The 20,983-nt window shown below is 33.2% G+C and overlaps 1 protein-coding gene across 16 annotated transcripts in view; it reads right to left on the bottom strand.

Moving 5' to 3' along the window:
- The window catches only part of EPHA5 (EPH receptor A5), a 374,629-nt gene that overhangs the window by 73,836 nt on the left and 279,810 nt on the right, over positions 1 to 20,983 (bottom strand). For all 16 annotated transcript variants that reach the window (XM_058297774.2, XM_058297793.2, XM_058297763.2 and 13 more), the window contains 2 exons: positions 14,125 to 14,249; positions 8,648 to 8,807 (listed from right to left, as the gene is read on the bottom strand). In XM_058297774.2, the coding sequence (XP_058153757.1) occupies positions 8,648 to 8,807; positions 14,125 to 14,249 (285 nt within the window). The remainder of the gene's footprint in view (positions 1 to 8,647; positions 8,808 to 14,124; positions 14,250 to 20,983) is intronic.

Below are 20,983 nucleotides of genomic sequence, written 5' to 3'. Positions count from 1 at the left end.
CTATTTAATAATTTGATTGAACTCCAACTGCTTTTCCAATGCCTTAATCTTTTTTATTAAATTCCAAATAAACTCATCAACAGAATGTCTTCCCCAAATATTCTAATCCATTTCCACTTCCCTCATTTTTAGAAATTTAAAACTTTATAAACATGAGTGATCTAGTCTGAATTTCATGGTTACATATAATTGCACATCCTCCTTTTGCTATACTTAATTCCATTGTTAAGAATCACCTCCTGCCTTTACCAGAACTTTGTTCCCTCAAAGGCTTCCCTCTAGGATGGCATTTGTTCCCTTTTGTTCTCTGCTAGGTAAGAAGAATAAATCTGTACAATTAATCTTGCTGGAGTGATTTTGACCTGGATATCTATACCTGTTTCAACACTTACTAGATATCTGAGCCAAGGAAAATTATTTAACCTTTTAAAGTCTCATTCCTTAATTTCCAAATAACAAAAATTTTCCCAGATCGTTATATTATTGTGAAGATTAAATGAGATAATAAATACAAAGCACTTAGGATAGTGCTTCAAACATTTGTAGCCTTAAATAAATGAGAGATATTATTACTAATTACTTTCATCTGTTTTATTTGCCATTCTCATTCTTTCCTATCTTTCATGATCCTTATTGAGTTATCTAGATCCAGTCTTCTCTTCTGAGGACCAACACTATTAAATTCAACACTATTAAATTCTGCTCTTAAATTCCAAGAATGATATCATTTTTGATAGAGGTAATGAGTATTTTGAGTATTTCTCCACCTTACCCTCCACCATAATAAGGATTCAACTTTATTGAATCTATCTATCATTCTTGCAACTCCCCTCCTCTAGATTTCAATGGAATTGGACGATCTGTATTCTCTTTGCTCCTCTTTGAAGCACTTCTTTGTCAGTTCTGTTGGCTCAACATTCTTTCCTTACATCATGTGTGTTTCTTGATGAGTGCTAGCTCCACATTTTCCTTCTCTCTCTCTGTGACTCTCTTTCTCTTTCTTTCATCCTCACTTTCATCCTCACTTGAGCTCCCTCCTTTTCTCTGTCCCACTTATAAACACATTTTTGCTCATGGCATCTGTTAATAACTGTCAACTGAAGGCTCCCAAATTTACACCTTCAACTTTTATTTCCCTCCAAATCATTATTCAATTTTTAAAAAACAGCAAACTGTTATTCCCTTTATTTGGATTTTCTATTATCTATGGGAGAAAATCCCCAAATTCTCATTTTATCTTTCAAGAGACCTTCTATCAATCTTTCCAAGTTCAATGATTAACTGTTCAAATAAATGACAGTTTAGTTTTTGAAGAAAAGGGCATGATTAATAAGAGTAAGAACAGGTCAGTTCAGGCTAACCAAAAATTTAATCCTGAGAAAAATTATGGGTGATTGATAGTCTTCAATATTGCATTTTTTAATGATTGCCAAGACCTAATTTAACAATGTGCTAAAATAAGTACCTATGTGTGATATCTTGCATAACATGATTGATCACTAATGTCATATAAAAGTGTCCAAATATTTAAATCAATAAATTTTAGGAAAATATTTTTAGTAATTCTAAATTTCAGTAATCAATATTTCTCCTGTTGTTCATCTTCTTATGCATGTTTAGCAAGAATTAAGAATTACCTGATAATTAATGCTTTTTTGAAGTATAGATAGGAATGTATTGGGAATACTTGAAGGGAAATTTTGAAACAATGTAAATAAAGCACCATCATTAAAAGGATATGTTATAAATATTCTTATTTTATTTATTAAAGAATAATGCTCCTTTTTTTCAATCATCGTAAACAATGTCTCATCTCTAAAAATTTTAATATAGCATTTGTTTGAGAAATCACAGTGTTTTCCCTCATCTTGTTCTCCATATGCAAACTATATGCAAACCCATTTTACATAGATAGTAGTCTCTAGATTTTATTACTTTAGTTACTTCTTTGAAGTGGTAACCATTGCAGATGGAAAGATTTTCTAGAGCCAGATAAGAAGGGATTTTGAAGATCAGGCTAAGAATTTGGGAAATTTCTACCACGGCAACAGAGAACCATTATTAACTCTTTTGATCAGGAGAACCCAATCAAAGTATGTGCTTTAATATTTAATTTGGGTAGCTAGGAATCAGTGGGTACATTTAAAACAGTATGACAGGCAAATAAGCACTTGAAGAGATGTGCAACATCATTAGCCATCAGGGATATGCAAATTAAAACCACAAGAGCTATTAATACACACATATCAGAGTGGCTAAATTTAAAAATAGTGACAACATAAATTGCTCGCAAGGATGCAAAGAAATTGAATCATGCATCCACTGATGGTATGACTGTAAAATTGTATAGTCACTCTGGAAAACAGTTCAGCAGTTTTTTAATAAATATTAACATATGGCCTATCAACTGTACTCTTGGACATTTATTCCAGGGAAAAGTAAACATTTATTGACATAACAATGTATGCACAAATGTTTATAGTAGCTTTACTGGTAATAGCCCAGATAACCTTCAATAGGAGAATGGTTAAACAAGTTGTGGTATATACATAACATGAATTACTACTCAGCAATGAAAAGTAATTACAATAACTATTGATACATGCAAAAAACCTATACGAATCTCTTGAGAATTATTCTGAGTAAAACATGTCAAACCCAAAATAAAAGCCTGTAAAACATGGACTAATTTTATAAGACATTTCTGAAATGTCATAATTTTAGTAATGGAGATTAGTGGTTGCTGGAGGTTACTGAGAGGACCAGAAGAGTTCCAAAATGGAGTGGGTATATTTGAAAATAAACAAATCAATAACATAATGTTTCACTGTGATTCTAATAGGTATTCTTATTATGATTTGGGCAACCAATCCGAAAAATTTTTTTAAGTATTTGTAAAGTGATAATTTAAAAATTATTTCTGGCCCTACTCTGATCAAGATGGAAAAGTAAGATGCTTCAGGGCTCTGTCCCTCCACAGAAGTTATGATCAACCAACTATGTAAGATGTCTGGCAAACATCTTTCTAAAAGCTAAGAAAACAGTTAAAGGATTGCAGTAGCAGTGCCAGCACAGAATCAAGGAAAAGGGCACTTAAAAATGGTAGTATCTCATGGTGCCCTGCGTGGCCCCTCCCCCAACCTTTTACTGTGGATCCTGGTTCCCAGTTCTGGAGGGAGCAGAGTAACCCTCCTACACATCTGGGAGCATAAATATCTGACCTGATCTGTCTGGTAGTGGTCTGAGGGACTCACTGCCTTAGAATTTGCCCTGTGTGTACAAGGTAGCTCACCAAGCTCTTCCACAAATGTTGTGGGAGAGCAGTGATGTCCTGCTGCCTAGGACAAAGGGTTGCTGGCTGTAGGACTTGCAGTTCAGTGCCCAGGATTGTAAGGAAACTGTTTCTTAGGGAAGAGGAAACATTTATATCCATATAAACAGGGAAATCCCTAGGGCCAAAGGCATATGCCCAAATCAAGATAAAATACATGAAACAATAGATTACAAAACATATGAGGACATAGGAAGTAATGGCCCGGGCAAAGAAGAATAATACAACTCTAGAAAACCTCAATGAGGAAGATCAAATCTGGAATACTGCAGACAAAACTTCTAAAAAATGATCCTAAATATGCTTACAGAGATAAAGGAAAACATGGACAAATAACTAAAGGATCAGGAAAACAACATATGAACACAAATAGAAAATCAATAGAGAGCTGGAACTTATATAAAGGAAACAAAGGGAGTTGAAGACCACAGCTAAAATTAAAAATTCCCTAAAAGAGTTCAATAGCAGATTGGAGCTGGCAGAAGAAAGAATCAGTGGACTTGATGATAAGACTATTGAAATTATCCAGTCTGAGGTGCAGAAAGGGGAGAGAATGAAAAAATGTGAACAGAGCCTGATGAATCTGAAACACCATCAAGCATACCAATGCATGCTTTTCCCAAAAGAGAGAATGGGGGGGGGGGGGGGGGTGGAGGAGGTAGAGAGAATATTCAAAGAAATAATGGGTAAAAACTTCCCAAATTTAATGAAGACATGACTATACACATTAATGATGCTCAACAAACTTCAAAAAAGATAAACCCAAATAAACCCACACCACGCCATTTTATAATCAAACTGTTGAATGCTAAAGATATAGAGAGAATTCTGAATGTTGTGAGAGAAGAACCATACCACATACAGAGGGCTTCAATTAGATTAAGTGCCAATTTCTCATGGAGGCAAGAAGTTAGTGGGAAGGTGTATTTGAAGTGCTGACAGCAAAAGAAAAAATTGCCAATCAAGAATTCTGTATCTGGAAATACTGTTTTTCAAAAAGGAGGGAGGAATTAAGGCATTCCCAGATAAAAAAAAGCTGAGGGTCTTCATCACCACTATACTGGCCCCATAAGAAATGCTAAGGGAGTTCTGAAGATTGAAAAGAAAAGGCACTAGACAACTCACTGAAGCCACATGAAGAAATAAAGATCCCTGGTAAAGATCTAACCAGCATTATTGTATTTTTTATTGTAACTCTACCTTTCACTTCCTATAAGATCTTAAATGTAAATACATAAAGTGTAAAGATAAATCAGTGGTTTGGGACTCATAATGTATAATCATGTAATTTGTGACAAGAATTACATAAAGGTAAGGAAACGGAGGGGTAATAAGAATATAGTTTATGTATGCTATTGAAGTTAAGTTGGTATCAAAGCTAGCATGATGGTTACAGATTTAGGATATTAAATTTAAGCCCCATGGTAACCACAAAGGAAGTATCAGTGTATATGAAAATTCATAGAGACAGAAAGTAGAGCACAGGTTACCAGGGGTGGGGCCAGAGCAATGGGTAGTTATTGCAAAATGAAAGTAAGGCTTCTGTTTTGTGTGAGGGTAAAGTTTTAATAATAGATGGTTGTGAGGGTACTGCAACTTTATGAATGTGATTACTCTGACTGAATGGTATGCTTGGGCATGGCTGGGATGGGAAAATTATGTTGTAAAAGAGAAGACAAAGAAAGTAGATAGATGATGACAAATATAATGCGTGATACTGGATATGATCTAAGAATGGAAGAGAAAAGGCTCAAAAAAACATTATTGGGACATAAGAAAAACTTGGAGTGTAGAATGTAAGTTGTACATCAAAGATAAATTCCTTGAACTTGATAAATGCACTAAAAATCATTACATAAGTTAAAATCCTGTGAGTAGGAAATGCACATGGAAATATATGTTCAAGGAGTATGATGTGTGTCGCACCCTCCTCTCAAATGCTCAGAAAATTTAGATAGGTGATCGAAAATAATAGAATGTTGTGGCAAATGTGGCAAAATTTAAAATTGATGGATCTGAGAATCTATGGGGAGGATATGTTGGAGTTTTTTGCATGGTGTTGGTATAATTTTTGCCACTGTCCTGTAAGTTTGAACAAGAAGAAAAAAAATAAACAGAAAAACGATTTTGATCCTTATATTTCTGAATGTTAAGATAGGGTTTCATTTGTATCACTAGGCATCACAACATTTCATTAGATTCACTAATCATTATTCTCACTAGTCACCCACCAAATGAAAATCAAAGATAATTTTGATAGGCAAAATGCAAATACTTTTAGATACCGTAATTCCAACATTCAAAATTTGTGAACCTTGTGCGATGTTAAAAGGAAACTTTTTAACAACATGAAAATCAGTATCTCACAGCTGTATTGAGCAATTTATGAATCAAGCAGCATCCTAACACGAGAAGAGAACTCTGTCAAGAAGGTAGAAATTAAGAACTTATATAAAGGAAATGTGGAAGCAAGCAAGAAAATATAGAAACCTTACCCCATAGAGACCAGCTAATCACTCAACGTTGCAATAACTGCAACTTTGTTCAGATTGCTCTGCTCTCTTAGAAAGTTCCATCCTTGGTCAGTTTTTAGTTTTTTAAAAGGAGGTTGCTCCTGCGAATTCCCAATGCAGGTGGCCATTTTATTTTTATTTAAATTAGGGAAAATAATGGATGTATGTGAAAATTTCATTCATGATATGAATTAAAAAATTGCCTAATAAAATAATCCAAGTGATTTCACAAAATTCTGCACAAGAAACTGTTAAATAATTGGCATAAAGCATAACTGCTACAGGAGTTTCAAAATGGAAGTGTTATTTTAATTATCAATATGTATCATCTTTGACTTCTCATTAGACTATAAGTCTCAAGAAAGAAGGGATTGTTTCTTACAATTATTTTAGTCACATAGAGTACAAAAAATGAAGTCTTTTGATGTAGAGAGAGTAAAGAAAATAAACATTAAAAATGATAATAAAAATTATTATCTTAAAATAGTTTTTAAAACAATTATATTCTCCTTCAAAATGAAACCGATTCCATTCTTAACTATCTGGAGAGTAGTTTCCATGTCTTACTCTTATTTATTTCTCCTGTATCTAGGAAAGTCTAATACATAAGTGATCAACACACTCTTGTTGAGTTATATCTAGGAAGGATTCTACATAAAAGTCAACAAGAACTGATATTCTTATATCAATAATAGCTAATGTTGCTAAAGTAAGCCATTCCTTACAATGTTAACTAATATATGCCTATATAGGCAAGTAAAGATTTTACATTAATAGCTAGGAAGCACTACAGTCCTTAATTATTTTCTTTAGCTAGTAAAGCAGACAAATCTCAGATGAAATTCTGTGAAAGAGACCATATATTAGTCTTCTCAGTGATCTGACTGAATAATTTTGGCATGTCCATTAAATACTAATTGAAGAAAAACAGTAAGGCAAGTAACATTGAGGTATCTGGGAAAAAAAACAACAAAAAACCAATTGCTAAATATACCAGCACCTTAAAACTGAATAGAAATTTGTAATTTTTTAAAATGTGATTTTCAGTTGTATATTTACAACTTGATTTGTATATTTACAACATTTTGATTTATGTGATTCTGTTCCCATTGTTAAGAAAGCATGAGAGTAGAAAACATTTCTAATGTACCTCAAAAAAGTCAGTGCCTATGAGGGTGACCAGCTTATGGAACAAGTCTTTTATCAGAAATCCGCTTGAGTTAAAGGTAACAGATTAAACAATTGTCTCTCTTTGACAATACCTTGGAAAAATTATGAAAATTTTCTGACTAATTACATCTCTTCTTTTTGATACTATTAAGGAATTTTTCTGAATAGCATTAGAGATTTAAATTTCAGTAGTTTCAATTAAATCTTAGTCCTGGATTTTTTATTTTCAATGAAAGAAAAAAATTCATCGTGTTTTACCATGGGCAAACCTTATCTATGTAAGATCAGGTGGAGTAGAACTTAGGAATGTATTTTTTTTCAAATAATAAAAAAAATTTGTAGAAAATTTAGTTAAGCATGTTTTAAACAGAAGTACATATTGACTTGCTAAAGAGCTGTATTACATGGGTTTAAAGAGATTAATTTTTTTATTAGAGAAATTATGGGTTTCCAGATCAATCATGCATAAAATACAGGGATTCCATATACATCATATTTTTAAGACTTTTGCATTCATGTGGTGCATTAGTTACAACTGATGAAAGCACATATTTATAATTTTACTATTGACTATGTCCATAGTTTACCGCAGAGTTCACAGTTTGTGATATATAGTCCCAGAGATTAAAAAAAAAAAATTCTAGTAACATTATCAGAACCTGAAATTTCCCCTTTAACAACATTCAAAGATAAAATTCAGTGTTGTTAATTAAGATCAAAATGTTGTGATACCATCACCATCATTTGTTACCAGAACATTTTCATCATGTCAAATAGAAACTGTACAAATTAAGCATTAACTGTACAATTTAAAGCATTAAATTTAATAATTTTTCAGTCATTACAAAGTAAACCTGATAACTAAGCTTTCATTTTGTTCATATTCAAAAGGAAGAAATAGTCATTTTATTTCCCTTATTTTAAAAAGCACTAATTCTTATATAATCTAGCTTTAAAAAGTATATTTACATATATATGACATTTTACAATATACCTATGTATTATTTTCTTCATAACAAAACAATAATGTGTCAACTTTTTCATCTATAAACATAGAAAGCTAGTGTCTACTAATCCTGCTTATAATATATTTGCTTTAGGACAAGTAAGTGTCTTAAGTATTTTATTTGAATTCAAAGAAGAAAAAGCTTTGTGGTATTTCATGAAAAAAAAAGGATATTCCAGGATATTACCAGATACCATTTAAACAATACTGCCAGATAATCTTTTAAAAATCAGATTAGTTTTTGAGAGCACCATTTTCTTGCTGAAATTGATACTAAAGAAAACTCTGTAGAATATTCATATAAAAACTAAGCCTGGTAGAAGAAGCATAAGATAAAAAAGTAAAAAGTAAATGGCAATAATTCAATTAAATAGGGAAGCAGTAAAAGAAAGTCTTTAAAAGCAATATTTAAACATTTCTTAAGGATCCTCTGGTGATTCATCTCCCAGTAGACAAAACGTGATGAAGAATCAAGGACCCATGTGTTAATCTGCCAACCTACCATAGTACCAGGGGAGAATGAAGGAGAGTGAGAGTGATAGAGTGCCCTGGGAGGGTATTGATCCACTGACTCCTTTTTGGTAACCATTACAGAGACTCGAGTTGACAGTAATTAAAATGACTTACACACTGGGATGGTTTCAAACTCAAATCTTCGACTGAAGATTCCATAGCCTGCTGCTGTGCGTGCTCGAATTTGGAAGACATACACAGAAGCTGGTTTCAAGCCCTCTGCGGTAATAGATGTCTCTTTAGATTTGATAATCGTATAGCTGGTCTCTTGGTCCTTGGAATACACATATGCATTCAATAAAAAAAAAAAGCCAATATGTGAATTACTAATAAAAACTAAATATGGAAGCATAGATCAGAAAATAATCCACAAACCAATGGACTCTCTATTAGTGCAAATTTGATGTTTTGGGAAAAAACCTACATACGCTAGGTATGTTTTATAGAACTCAAGGTTGGTTGGTGAGATGCTCTTGGGCAAAAATTATATTTTCAAAGCTTTTAAAATAGAATTTTGCAAAATAATTATTTTACAGTACATAATTATTTCTATTTGTGTGCTTGTTTTTCTCATAAATATTTTAAAGTGTACATCAAACTTGCTGATTTTCCTAGGAAAAGCTAAAAATGTCTCACATAATGCCAGAGAAAATTTAATGTTTTAAATGTTTAGTGAACTAGAGTTCTACGTATCTTCAGAACTTGAGAGAGGGACTAAGTATAAGTATAAGTATAAGTATAAGTCTCAGTGGGGATCACAATAGTAAAAATACAAATAAAAATCTTTTTCTTTTTAAAAAACTTTCTATTATTTTCACTTCTATGTGTTTGGAGCTGGGGTTAAGTAGTGAATAGAGATAGAACAGAAGAAAAAACATCACTGGAAAGGCGGTTTGGGAAAATGAAAGAAAGAGGAACTTTTCTTATTTCCACTGCCCTACACAAAATTCTAGATTAAATCATCCATAGCCCCTCACTTTCTCTCTGAATTTACCAAACTTAGATCTATAAAGGATTTAAAAAGCACAAAAGTCCTTGTTTTGAACTTTCTCCTCCCTTATATTTTTCTTTTTTTTTTTCGCCTTGGAGTCTTTCTGCATAAATTGCATTTTTGAAAGATTTAAAGGACTAACAGAAGAGAAGTAATGCTTAAGAGGCTTTTCCCCCTTTTCTCAGGAAACAACCTTTTACTTATCCAAAATTCTTTCTAAATAGGTATGATCTAAATTCTAATCCAAACAGGTTTCAGATTCATTTTAGGCAAATGATTGTTCTTTAGTTTTTTAATGCACAGATTAAATTAAGGTGCATCATCTTTTAAGTGTTTAGGAAATTTACTACTGTTTTGCAAAGGATTCAATGTACAAAATCAAATTCTATATAATTTTACTTAGTAATGTCACTCATTTTCATTATTCACAATTATTTTTTGATCTTCTACTATGTACACTACTGCCCCTTCCATGTGCTGGGTTACGACAGTGAAAGAGCAGCCAATTTCTTGAAGTGTTCCTTTAAGAACATTATCTCCCATACATTTTCGTAGTTACTGACCATTCTGGGAATTCTCATGTTTTAGATGAATGTGCAAGACTTTTTCTCTGTAATATTGTACATTCCAAGTTGGCTATTATTGTAGCAATATCTTTCAGTAAATGATGAGTAAAATGTGAGAGCTGATGTTATTTTCATTCATTTAAAGGGAATTTAGTCTGGTAAAAATTCCAGTCTGCTAAGTATGAGATTCTGACATAGCTTACATAAATACAATTTTACTTTAAATATTAACATTTATAATGTAAATAAGTTTTTTTCAAAAAATAAAAACTCAGGAATAACAGGATTAGAATTTCAGCCTTAATTAAGCTAGTGTTTGAATATGGTAACATGCTCTCTGAACTTAAATTTTTCCTTCTGTTAAAATGGGAAAAAAGTTACCCAAAGCATATTATGAGGCTATAGAGATAGAGATAGACGTAGAGATATGTAGCATTGAGCAACATCTCCACAGCACAGTAGTTCTCAGTAAATTCGATTATTCTCGTCTTTATTTTCTAGTGGTAAATTCTTCCACTGAAAAGTAAAATCCAAATCAACATTGCAATTCCTTATTATTGAAATAACAAGCATTACATTTTGTAAAAATAAAAGACATAAAATGATAATTTTACCAAAAAAGGAAGATCTATTACCAGGAAAGTGGAATGCTGCCTTTTGAAATAGTGTATAATCTAACAGCAATTTCATTAAAAATACAGAACATTTTGTCATATTAATCAATTAATATAATATTAATTGGTTGTTTCTTATTTAGGGTCTTATCTAATTGTACACTGCCTCTCTGAATTAGGTGAAAACTGTATTATTGCAGGGAAGTTACCAAACTATATATTTCAGGGATCGAAACCAATAAACACTCCTTTTAAATTATCTACCTATCATTCAAAATTGCCTTTGTTCCACTCCTTTAAATCACTCTCATACTTTAATTTTCTTCATGTTTCAAACCCTAGATACACATTGCCAACATCCACAAGTGCTTGGCTGCCAAGTTCCTGGTCAGGGCAGTGGCTTTTGCTGCCCTCATGTCCCAGCTGAGCAAATGAGAGACATTCCCAAGCTGCTTAGCAAACACTGTTCACATGCAGCGAGGGGAGGGCCTCAGCAGAAGGAGCCAGCTGGCAAAAACCCTGCCAAGGGGAAGCTTCCTTTTGCTTCTGCCTTTAATTAAGAGATGGCAATAGGCCCATCACCATGCAGGAGGAGAGAGACCCAATGACCTCTATTATAGCAGGGCAATTGCAGGAAGAAATGCCAGCTGGCAGATACATATGCCCTGGAAAGCTCTGCCACCTGTGTCTGGCCAAAAGCCACCCAATGAAACGGTGGTGTCATTCTGAAAGTTCAAAGAAGCTCAGAAAGGCTATCAGAACCCCAATACAGAGCATAAAACTCATTTTCATTTATTTCCTGGAAATGTTATCATTTTTTCTATGTACTTTTTATTTGTCCACTCAATAATTTAACTTGGTAAAAAAGATCTGGGGATGAATACCTTCACAATAAAAAAGAAAATATTTACCAAGAGAACTTAGTAACCTCACCCAAATAATATATCTTGCTATTAAAGCATATAAGTAGTCAACTTGTTATTCATGTGTTGATGATATGTGTGGGAATCTTTTTCCAAAATCACTTCTTCATACAATAAATTATGCAGATAATGGAATGTATAAAGTATAAAATTGAATCACTGAACTACAATGAACCAATATAATTAAAAACAAAGTCAAACATTAAAGAAAGTATATTCATAATAGCAATAATATGCAATAGAAGGAATAGAAAAGTATTCTAAAATTTGTTGAATAACTGTTCTAATAGAAGCGTCAGCTTTAAAAGACAAAACAAAATCTGTTAATTTTTGTTTCTATTAACTATTATATACACAAACTTACTCAAACTTATGCTGGAAAATGAAAGTGAAAACCCCCAAAGCTTATCTCAGAAGAGGAAAAAATTGGACGGTTTTCTTAAAACAAAAAAGAAAGCCAGTCATTGGTCTACTGATCCAGCTAGCTGGTTCAGGGAAAGAAAGACAACAGAACCAATAAGTACTTCCAAACCTCTAGTCTTATTGCTACGGAACATTTTATATATATATGTATTTAAACTGACATGATGCCTTTCAACTTCTTTTAAAATCAACTTTAATTACAATGAAAAGAATTCAGCATGCATTTATGTATAGTCATATAACTATTTATCTAGTTTTGTATCAGTATACAGCAATAAAGGTTACAAAAACTTGAATGAGGAATGTAAACCTTAATTTTAAAAATTGTTTTTGGCTATAGTGTATGTTTAAATTGTAGACCTCTGGAATTTGCAATACAACTTTGGACTATTACTCCCAGAGAAACAGGAATAACTGAGAGAGACTGTCACTATATTCTACTTAATTAAATTTACTTCTTTTTACAATAAGTACGGTAAACCATATCCCAACATAACTTTGTCTCAGAGGTGTTCTTTTAGGTCATTCTTGATGGATAATATATATTTTTTGCAAAATACTAAGTATCAGTTTTACACTCTAATAATCAGTCACATGTAATGATTTTAAAAGGCATTCCTAGAGACACAACTATCTTGAAAGTGATAATTGATTGTTAATCTTTTTTTATAACATCTGTATGTGTACATTGTAGAGATATTTAAACCTCTTTACATATCTCTTACGCAGATAAGCCCTCCTGCACACATCTATTCGCATAGATAATTATTGAATCAACAAATGAAAGAATACTTTTTAAATTAAAAAACCAATAATCCTATGAAACCTTAATATTTCTATGAATTTACCTATACTCTCATCTATGCATAAACAGAAAATCTTGGATATTTATATTTATTTTTATTAAAAGGAATTCAGCATTTTTCATATAAATGTAATGGAATAATTTGCTCTCCTCCACTCTACCAGTGTTCTAGCCTGGGAGCAAATTCTAACTTATTGGACAGTAAGTTTTTGCCCTTTCTGCCACCCAATTCACTCTTTCCTAAAAAATGATGTTTCCATTTGGGAAAGGGAATTGACTATGTGTGGCTCAGTCTTTCCCTTCTCTTTTTGGATTTGCTTGTCTGCAATATGTCCTACAACCATAGGACAAACAGTTTTATGATCAGGGTCTCTGATCTAGCTCCTAGAGGTAGGTTTGGGTAGCCATCTGTGTTTATCCTCTCTATTAGAAGCCAGTTTGTTGTAAGCAGTTGTTCTGGAAAATTGTGTTGGTCCTTCTCTCTTTAGAAAACTGCACAAAAATCATGGTATGGTGGAAGTGGGAGTAGTTGGCAGTCTTATACTGGCAACTTTTCTAAGCCACATGCTTCAATTCAAATTTTACACTTCTAAACTCAACTTTAGTTTTCATCTGTATTATTTATTATTAGTTCTCTTGGTTGTGTTTTCAGAAAAGAGGAAAAAGGGATGATTGCTGCCTTTAGACCCCAACAACTATTATGGGAAAATATGAAAAATGGACCTAAGACACAACTCAGAGAGAAGTCAAGACCTCATAGGGAAAGTGAGGCAAACATCCTTGTTTGTATCCTCAAATTTTAAAATAAACTTTCAACTTAGTGTTAGATTTTTGTCACAGAATCATAAAATGTATATATTATACATACATCATATTTGTCCATAATTCCTTAATAGTATAGGTGTTATGCAGAGTTATTGTCAATAAACTGAGGTCATTTTCATTGTGGCACACTACAGTCACTAAGGTCAACAGCCTAAGTTTTTGCATAACTTTCAAAATGTCTGTGACTTCATCTTTTAATTCTGCAAACCTAATTAACCTGATCTTAATGATACAATAGTATCTAGGCAGCATAAACTATTTTGCAGAATAAAAGCATGAACCGAGTGCTCCCTGTACACTTTAAGCTTCCATAATCATAAATGTAGCATCAATTGTCATTGATTTGCACACAAGATTGCAACATGCAGTTCTACAAATTGGATAACTGAAGTTGCTAAATGAAGAAAAAACAAGAGAGGATAACTTTTATTTTGTTAGTCCCACCTTTTCAAAATATTTGATTTCATACTCCAAGATGATTCCATTGGGACGATCTGGCTCTTGCCAAGACAAAGAAATGCTGTTTTTTGCAATCTTCCCCTTTTTCACATTGGTGACTGGAGAAGGGGCTGCAAAATAGCATAAAAACAGTCGTATGATTAAAAGAGCCCTGCAATTCCAACGAAATATGTGTCCATGCAACTAGACATTTACTAGGTAATTATCTCCTGTGTATAATGTTTATTGGCATTTTTGGAATGTAGTATAATAAAAATCCCAAACAGTTAAATTTTGTCTTAACTTGGTAACAATTTTACTTATCTCTGTACAACACAAACTTTAAATATTGTTAATTGTTTTAAAATATATAAATCAGTTAAATATCCCCATAATTTTCTCATAATGAAACCTTCCTAACAGAGAATCTGAAATCGACATTTTCCCCTTAAGTTTTAGAAACTTAAATAATCTTACTTCTTTTTGATTGAAAATGTTCTTGATGACTAAATGGATTTTCAATGTTTCTAAACTTTATGGACACTGTACAATATAAGCCATTATGCTAATAGGTACATGAGTAGTGTCTATATTATCACATTTCCATAATATTAAGGCTATTTTTATAATTTATTATTTTAAAATAAGTTGGATCTTATAATCATCAATAAATCCACACATTAATATAGTGGAGAGTTTTCTTTCAATCTATTATTAAGTGTGTGGTATATCTTGAAGTCAAGTAGAAAAATCATCTTTCCTCATTACCATTTCCCCAAATATTTAATGGGAAGTCACAATCAGTTATGGTGTTCATTGATATCTCCATTAGTATCAATGAAATGACAATTTTTATGATAAAAATTGAAAAAAAATATTGTACATTATGTCTGAATACCTAGCTCTTATTTGAATATGCTAAACTTTTAGATATTTGACTCAATTTTTCAGTTTTTATCAATCTGTTAGCTCTTTTATAGACTCTGGTTTTGAAGTCATAACGATATATTGACTAACATTTTTTCCTGTTGTAGATGACCTTTATTTTTGAAACTTTTAGCTTTTATAAGAGACATAGAATAGACCATCATTGGGTAATAAATAGTTATTTGTCTAAGATAGAAAAAAAGGTCAACCATAGTGAGTAATATATAACAAGAGGCATACCTGCATAGTAATAAATATCCAGTGAAATTTAAAAACAAATAATTTCCGACCATTTTGATTTCCAACATTTATCTGACAAAATAACACACCGTCATTTAAGTCATCTTTAATTATTTTTATCTACTCTGTAGCAAATGTAATCGAATCAGAGAGAACACTTTGAACATGAGACACCAAAGACAAAGTTTAGAACGTTATAGTGTGAAGGTGGGGTTGGGGAGAGGCTGATTATTTTAAACATAAGCTAAGACAGGTCACTCCTCTGCTGAAAATCCTCCAGTGCCTTATGGGCACTTGCATCTCATCTGCCTTAATTTTTGCTTCTCCACCAGCTCTTCTCTAGGCTTTCAGATTTGAGGGCACTACGAACATTCTCCTGCCTAAAGACTGTTGTATTTGACTTTCCATGGTTCAGGACTCTTACCTCAAATTCCATTTTGGCTCTCTTCCTCACTTCCTTCAAGTTTCATTTTAAGGTCCTGCCTTACTACTCTACTTGCTCTAGTAGCCTGCTGTCCCTCATCTTTTCTTACATTGCCATTCCATTTGCCCCTTCAGTGTTTTATTTTTCTCCTTAATTTTTGCATGTAGAACCATATGAGAAGATATGCATCTTAATTATATACTTGCTTTTTATTCTAGTCCTCCGACCAGGATGTGAGATTTTTGAAGGCAGAGGTATTGCTTATTTTGTTCATTGTTGAATCCCTAAGATCAAGAATAATGCCTGGGGCAGAGCAGGTTTCCAAAAATATGCAAAAAACCCTTCGAGGTAGGATATACAAAATCTTTATTTTTTTAGTTTTTTCTTTAATGACAATATATTCAACTGTAAAATGCAAATGGAGTAATTTTGTCCATGAAATTAGTATCAATAGAGAAACATATAATCTATATTAGCAATACGTTTACTGTTCAGTGTTTTATGTATGCATAATGGGGTTATAATGTCATGGTGCTAAAATGTATTATTTTTATTCCTTAATATCAGGACTTGGTGATCTTTAGTTACAGAGAATGCATATTTTCAGGTTTGTCTTATTTCTTGTTTTCTAAAATATGTCTAGGTCCATAAATATTTTTGGAATATTACAGAAAACTAGGGTACATATAGAGCCAAATTAATTTAAAAACAACTGTAAAATTTAAGTTTATTTTGTTCCATGAAAATTGTAATTAACAGTTCTCACTATTCCATTCTGGCATAGATTCAAAGTCCCTACTGGTTTTTCAGTGAGAGAAGAGTCATACGGATTTCGGCATTGTGGAAAGAACATCCAATAAACATGGCAAGGCCATCAGAGTGTTTGTGGCAAATAACAAATTTCCTGAAGATGAAACACTAACAGAGGATTAAAGATAAAGGACTCTTTTGATCTTTATAGGAAGCCAGGAAGATAACTTTAGCTGCCAGTATTTTTCAGTAGACTTGATATTTTTCAATGTAATTTGTTTAGCAGTGTATATATTTATAAGTTATCGTGAATGACAATCATTTTTCCCATTTCTGATATTTATTTATCTCATTATACATTAAGATAAGATTATTTGGAGATTTCTGCTTTATTTTAAAACTTAATCAGTTCTTTCAACAAAATCAATTTTTTCAAAGTGAAGCTATGAAATGTCATTTCAGACATGACTATCTGAAGCAGAATGCTGTGCTACTTATTTGTATCCATCATATTTAAACATAAATTATTTAGATACCCAAGACTGGTCTATTTGTTTAACAAATGACTTTATTTTCCAAATTCAGTTTTGTCAAAGGCTAAGAAGTACTTTAAAAAGCAAAACAAAATAAAAAATCTCAATAGCATCTCAATATTTACCTGTTGTGCAGTGCTATGACTTTCTGAGTTTGAGCATCTTTTCATGTGTTCATCAACAATTTGCATTTCCTTTACTAGGAATTGCTTACTTATATCTTTTGCTTCTTTATTTATTTATTTATTTATTTATTGGAGGTCCTGGGGATTGAACTCGGGATCTTGTACATGTGAGGCAGGTTATTTTTTAATATAATGGGTCAGAGGGGGAAAAAAAGATCCCTGAGCTTAGGAGAGTTCAGGGATAATTTCTTCTATGATAAGAAAATTTTTGCATCACCTGAGTAAATGTGGTGAAAGTAGTGACACTGACAGCTCCCATGAAAATAATGATGATGCACAAATTTTGAGTAGTTGCAGTCTTCCACTAACATGAAATATGTTACAGGTACGAAGCCCATTAAAATGGCTGTAACCAGATTTGCCAGAATCAAGGGAAATGTTTAATTCATCTTATTTGCCTGCCTAACAGGTCTCATTCTCTTATTCTCTGTCTACTCAAGTTTCTATTAAGTAAGCCTGGTACAAAATGAAAATGCTAATTTCTAAAACTACCTCATAAATTTTTTTGGCTCTTATCAAATAAAAAAGTTATTTGTTTTCCTTTGTAAGAAAAAAAATGTGAAAGAAATCAAGTTGTGATGAGAATAAAGTAATCCACATTAATTCTGAATTTTAACTTTTGTATATGTGGAAATATTCTGAATTATTCTGCATTGGCACTGATCTTTGTGTGTCCACTTGGCAAGCAAGGTACTGATCTTTCAGGGTATTAACAGTTCCCAATATGAACCAATTATTGTTTGATTTTTTTAAATAAAATTTTCAATTTAGAATGGTTTTATGTTTATTGAACATTGCAAAGATAGTACAGAGATTTTCCACATACCCCACACATAATCTTCTCTATTATTAACATCTTCTTATGCTTGTATGATATATTTTTCACAATTAATAAGTGAATACTGATACATTCTTATTAACTAAAGTCCATAATTTATTCAGACATCCTTAATTTTTATTCAATTTTCATTTTCTGTTCCAGGGTTCCACCCAGCATACCACATTACATTTAGTCATTGTAGCAGTTGATATGGTTATGAATTCCAAAAATAGATATGGGATTATGTTTGTAATCTGATCTGTACCTGGGCATGATTGAGTTATGATTAGGGTGTTGAGTCCCTACCCCTTGGTAGGTGTGAACTCACAGAAAAAAGGCATGGCAAAGAACAGAGTTAAGGGTTTCTTATGTTGGAGTTTGATGCTGAAGACTTACGCTGGAGCCCTGGGAAGTCAGCAGGCAGAAGAAAGAGAAGCCAGCTCCAGGAAGAAAGGAACCTTGCATCCAGAGGAAAGCAAGCCCCAGGAACAAAGGAACTCAGGAAGCCTGAACCCTCACAGATGTTGGCAGCCATCTTGTTCCAAAGAGACTTCGGTCAGGGAAGTAACTTATGCTTTATGGCCTGGTATCTGTAAGCTCCTACCCCAAATAAATACCTTTTATAAAAACCAACAAATTTCTGGTATTTTGCATTAGCACCACTTTGGGTGACTAATACAGTCATCACTTCTCCTATATGAGTTTCTCAGACTTTCCATGTTTTTGATGGCCTTCCCAGTTCTGAGGAGTACTGGTAAGGTTACTTGCAAAATGCCTTGCAACTGGGATTTTTTAAATGTATTTTGTATGATTAGACTGGAGTTATGAGTTTTTAGAAGGAAGACCACAGAAATAAAGTGTCATTACCATCATATCATATCATATCAAGAATAAATTGCAGGGACAGATGCTGGACATTATATATCCTGCCATAATCCACTGAATGTACTGGGGGAAAGTGTAAACTACAATGTAAACTATAATCCATGTGGTACAGCAGTGCTCCAAAATGTATTCACCAAATGCAATGAATGTGCCACAATGATGAAAGGGGTTGTTGATATGGGAGGAGTGGGGGGTTGAGGGGTGGGGTATGTGGGAACCTCATACATTTTTTAATGTATTTTTTTTAAGATTTATTTTATCTATTTCTCTCCCCTCCCCCAACCCCCTTTTGTCTGTTCTCTGTGTCCATCCGCAGTGCACTCCTTGTCCGCTTCTGTTGTTGTCAGCGGCACGGGAATCTGTGTCTCCTTCTTGTTTCGTCATCTTGATGCATCAGCTCTCCGTGCATGTGGCGCCATTCCTGGGCAGGCTGAAATTTCTTTCGTGCTGGCCAACTCTCCCTACGGGGGTGCACTCCTTGCACGTGGGGTTCCCCCATGTGGGGGACACCCCCGCATGTCGCGGCACTCCTTGCGCGCATCAGCACTGCGCATGGGCCAGCTCCACACGGGTAAAGGAGGCCCAGGGTTAGAACCGCGGACCTCGCATGTGGTAGGCAGATGCCCTATCCACTGGGTCAAGTCCATTTCCCTAATGTAACATTTTTGTGATCTATGTATCTTTAAAAAAAAGATTTAATAAAAAAATAAAAAAAAAGAATAAATGCAATTCATGTAACTTCTCAATGTTGATGTTAACCTCAGACACCTGGCTGAGGCTTCTCTACTCCTCTCTAAAGCTACTCCTTTTCTTCCTTTCCACATTGTATTTTGGAAGGAAGTCACTTCGCAGCCCACACTTACGTAGTGGGGATGTATGATCCACCTTCTTGAAGGCGATGTATCCACATAAACTATTAATATTTGGAATTCATCTGCACAAGACATTTGTCCATCACAATTAATCAATTATTTCAGTATGGCTCATTTATTTTTAAATATTTTTATTTATTATTCAATACTACTCTCTTTTGTTGCTCAGATTTTTCTAGCTTTGATCTTCGTGAACTTTTTTGGTTAATCCCTATGCCTGTTCATTGTGGATTTTTTTTCTTTAGCATTTTCTTTCTTTCTTGCACCACAAGACAATATGTTTCTGGCTCATCTTGCACATATATAGCCTCAGTCCTAGAAAAGTCATTTCTCCAACGACACATGGCTACTTTTATTGGAAAATGGTATTAGAAACCAAGATCTGGGTGCTACGTGTGCTCTTGTGATGTTGCTGATTCCAGACTCTCTCAGCTGAAAGTGCACAGAAACAAATGTGTGTATACTAACCCATGTATCTACACCTATCTATGAATATTTATATATGTAAACACCTATATCTATATGAAGCTGAACATGAGTTCATATTGAGGTCTCCAATTCTAATCAACTACTATATGGATCACTCTAGCTTCCTCACCTTACTTATATTTAACTTCCCACTCCAAAAGTGAGAAAACTGGCTCCTATCTACCAACAGACATCCATTTACTTGATATGGTTAATTCCAGTACACATGTATAATGGCTTCGGAATTCTTAATTCATGTCTGTTTAACATTAGATGAATGACATAATATAGAAAGCTCTAACATCTCAATGGTACAAACAATGATAAAACTTTTCATTAGTTACATAAACCAATAGATCATCCTAAAATTTCAATCTAGTATACAGGAAATTAGTATCATGCATGGTCTCAGTAAATGGTATGGTATGCCATAGCATACATAGCTTGAAGTCAGGCAAACTGGCTTCAAATACTTAGACTGCCAGACATTTTCTAGAAGTGTGACCTTTTGTAAGTTACTTAACCACACTGAATATACTTTTTAAAAGTGAGTACAATAATACCAAACTCATCACCTTCCTGTGAGATTGAAATCTGATTATATATATTCAGTGTCAGTAAAAGAGTGGGTGCCAAATAAACCCTATATGTAATGGTATCAGTTGTAAAAATGTAGACATTTGTCTAGGAAGAGTTCAGAAATATATTTATATTACAAACTAACCTTATTAAAATATACCTACAATAAGTCTCAATAACTC

The sequence above is a fragment of the Dasypus novemcinctus genome, chromosome 1, assembly GCF_030445035.2.
Source record: "Dasypus novemcinctus isolate mDasNov1 chromosome 1, mDasNov1.1.hap2, whole genome shotgun sequence".
In the NCBI taxonomy this organism is placed as follows: domain Eukaryota; kingdom Metazoa; phylum Chordata; class Mammalia; order Cingulata; family Dasypodidae; genus Dasypus; species Dasypus novemcinctus.
This window is presented reverse-complemented; position numbering and strand designations above follow the sequence as displayed.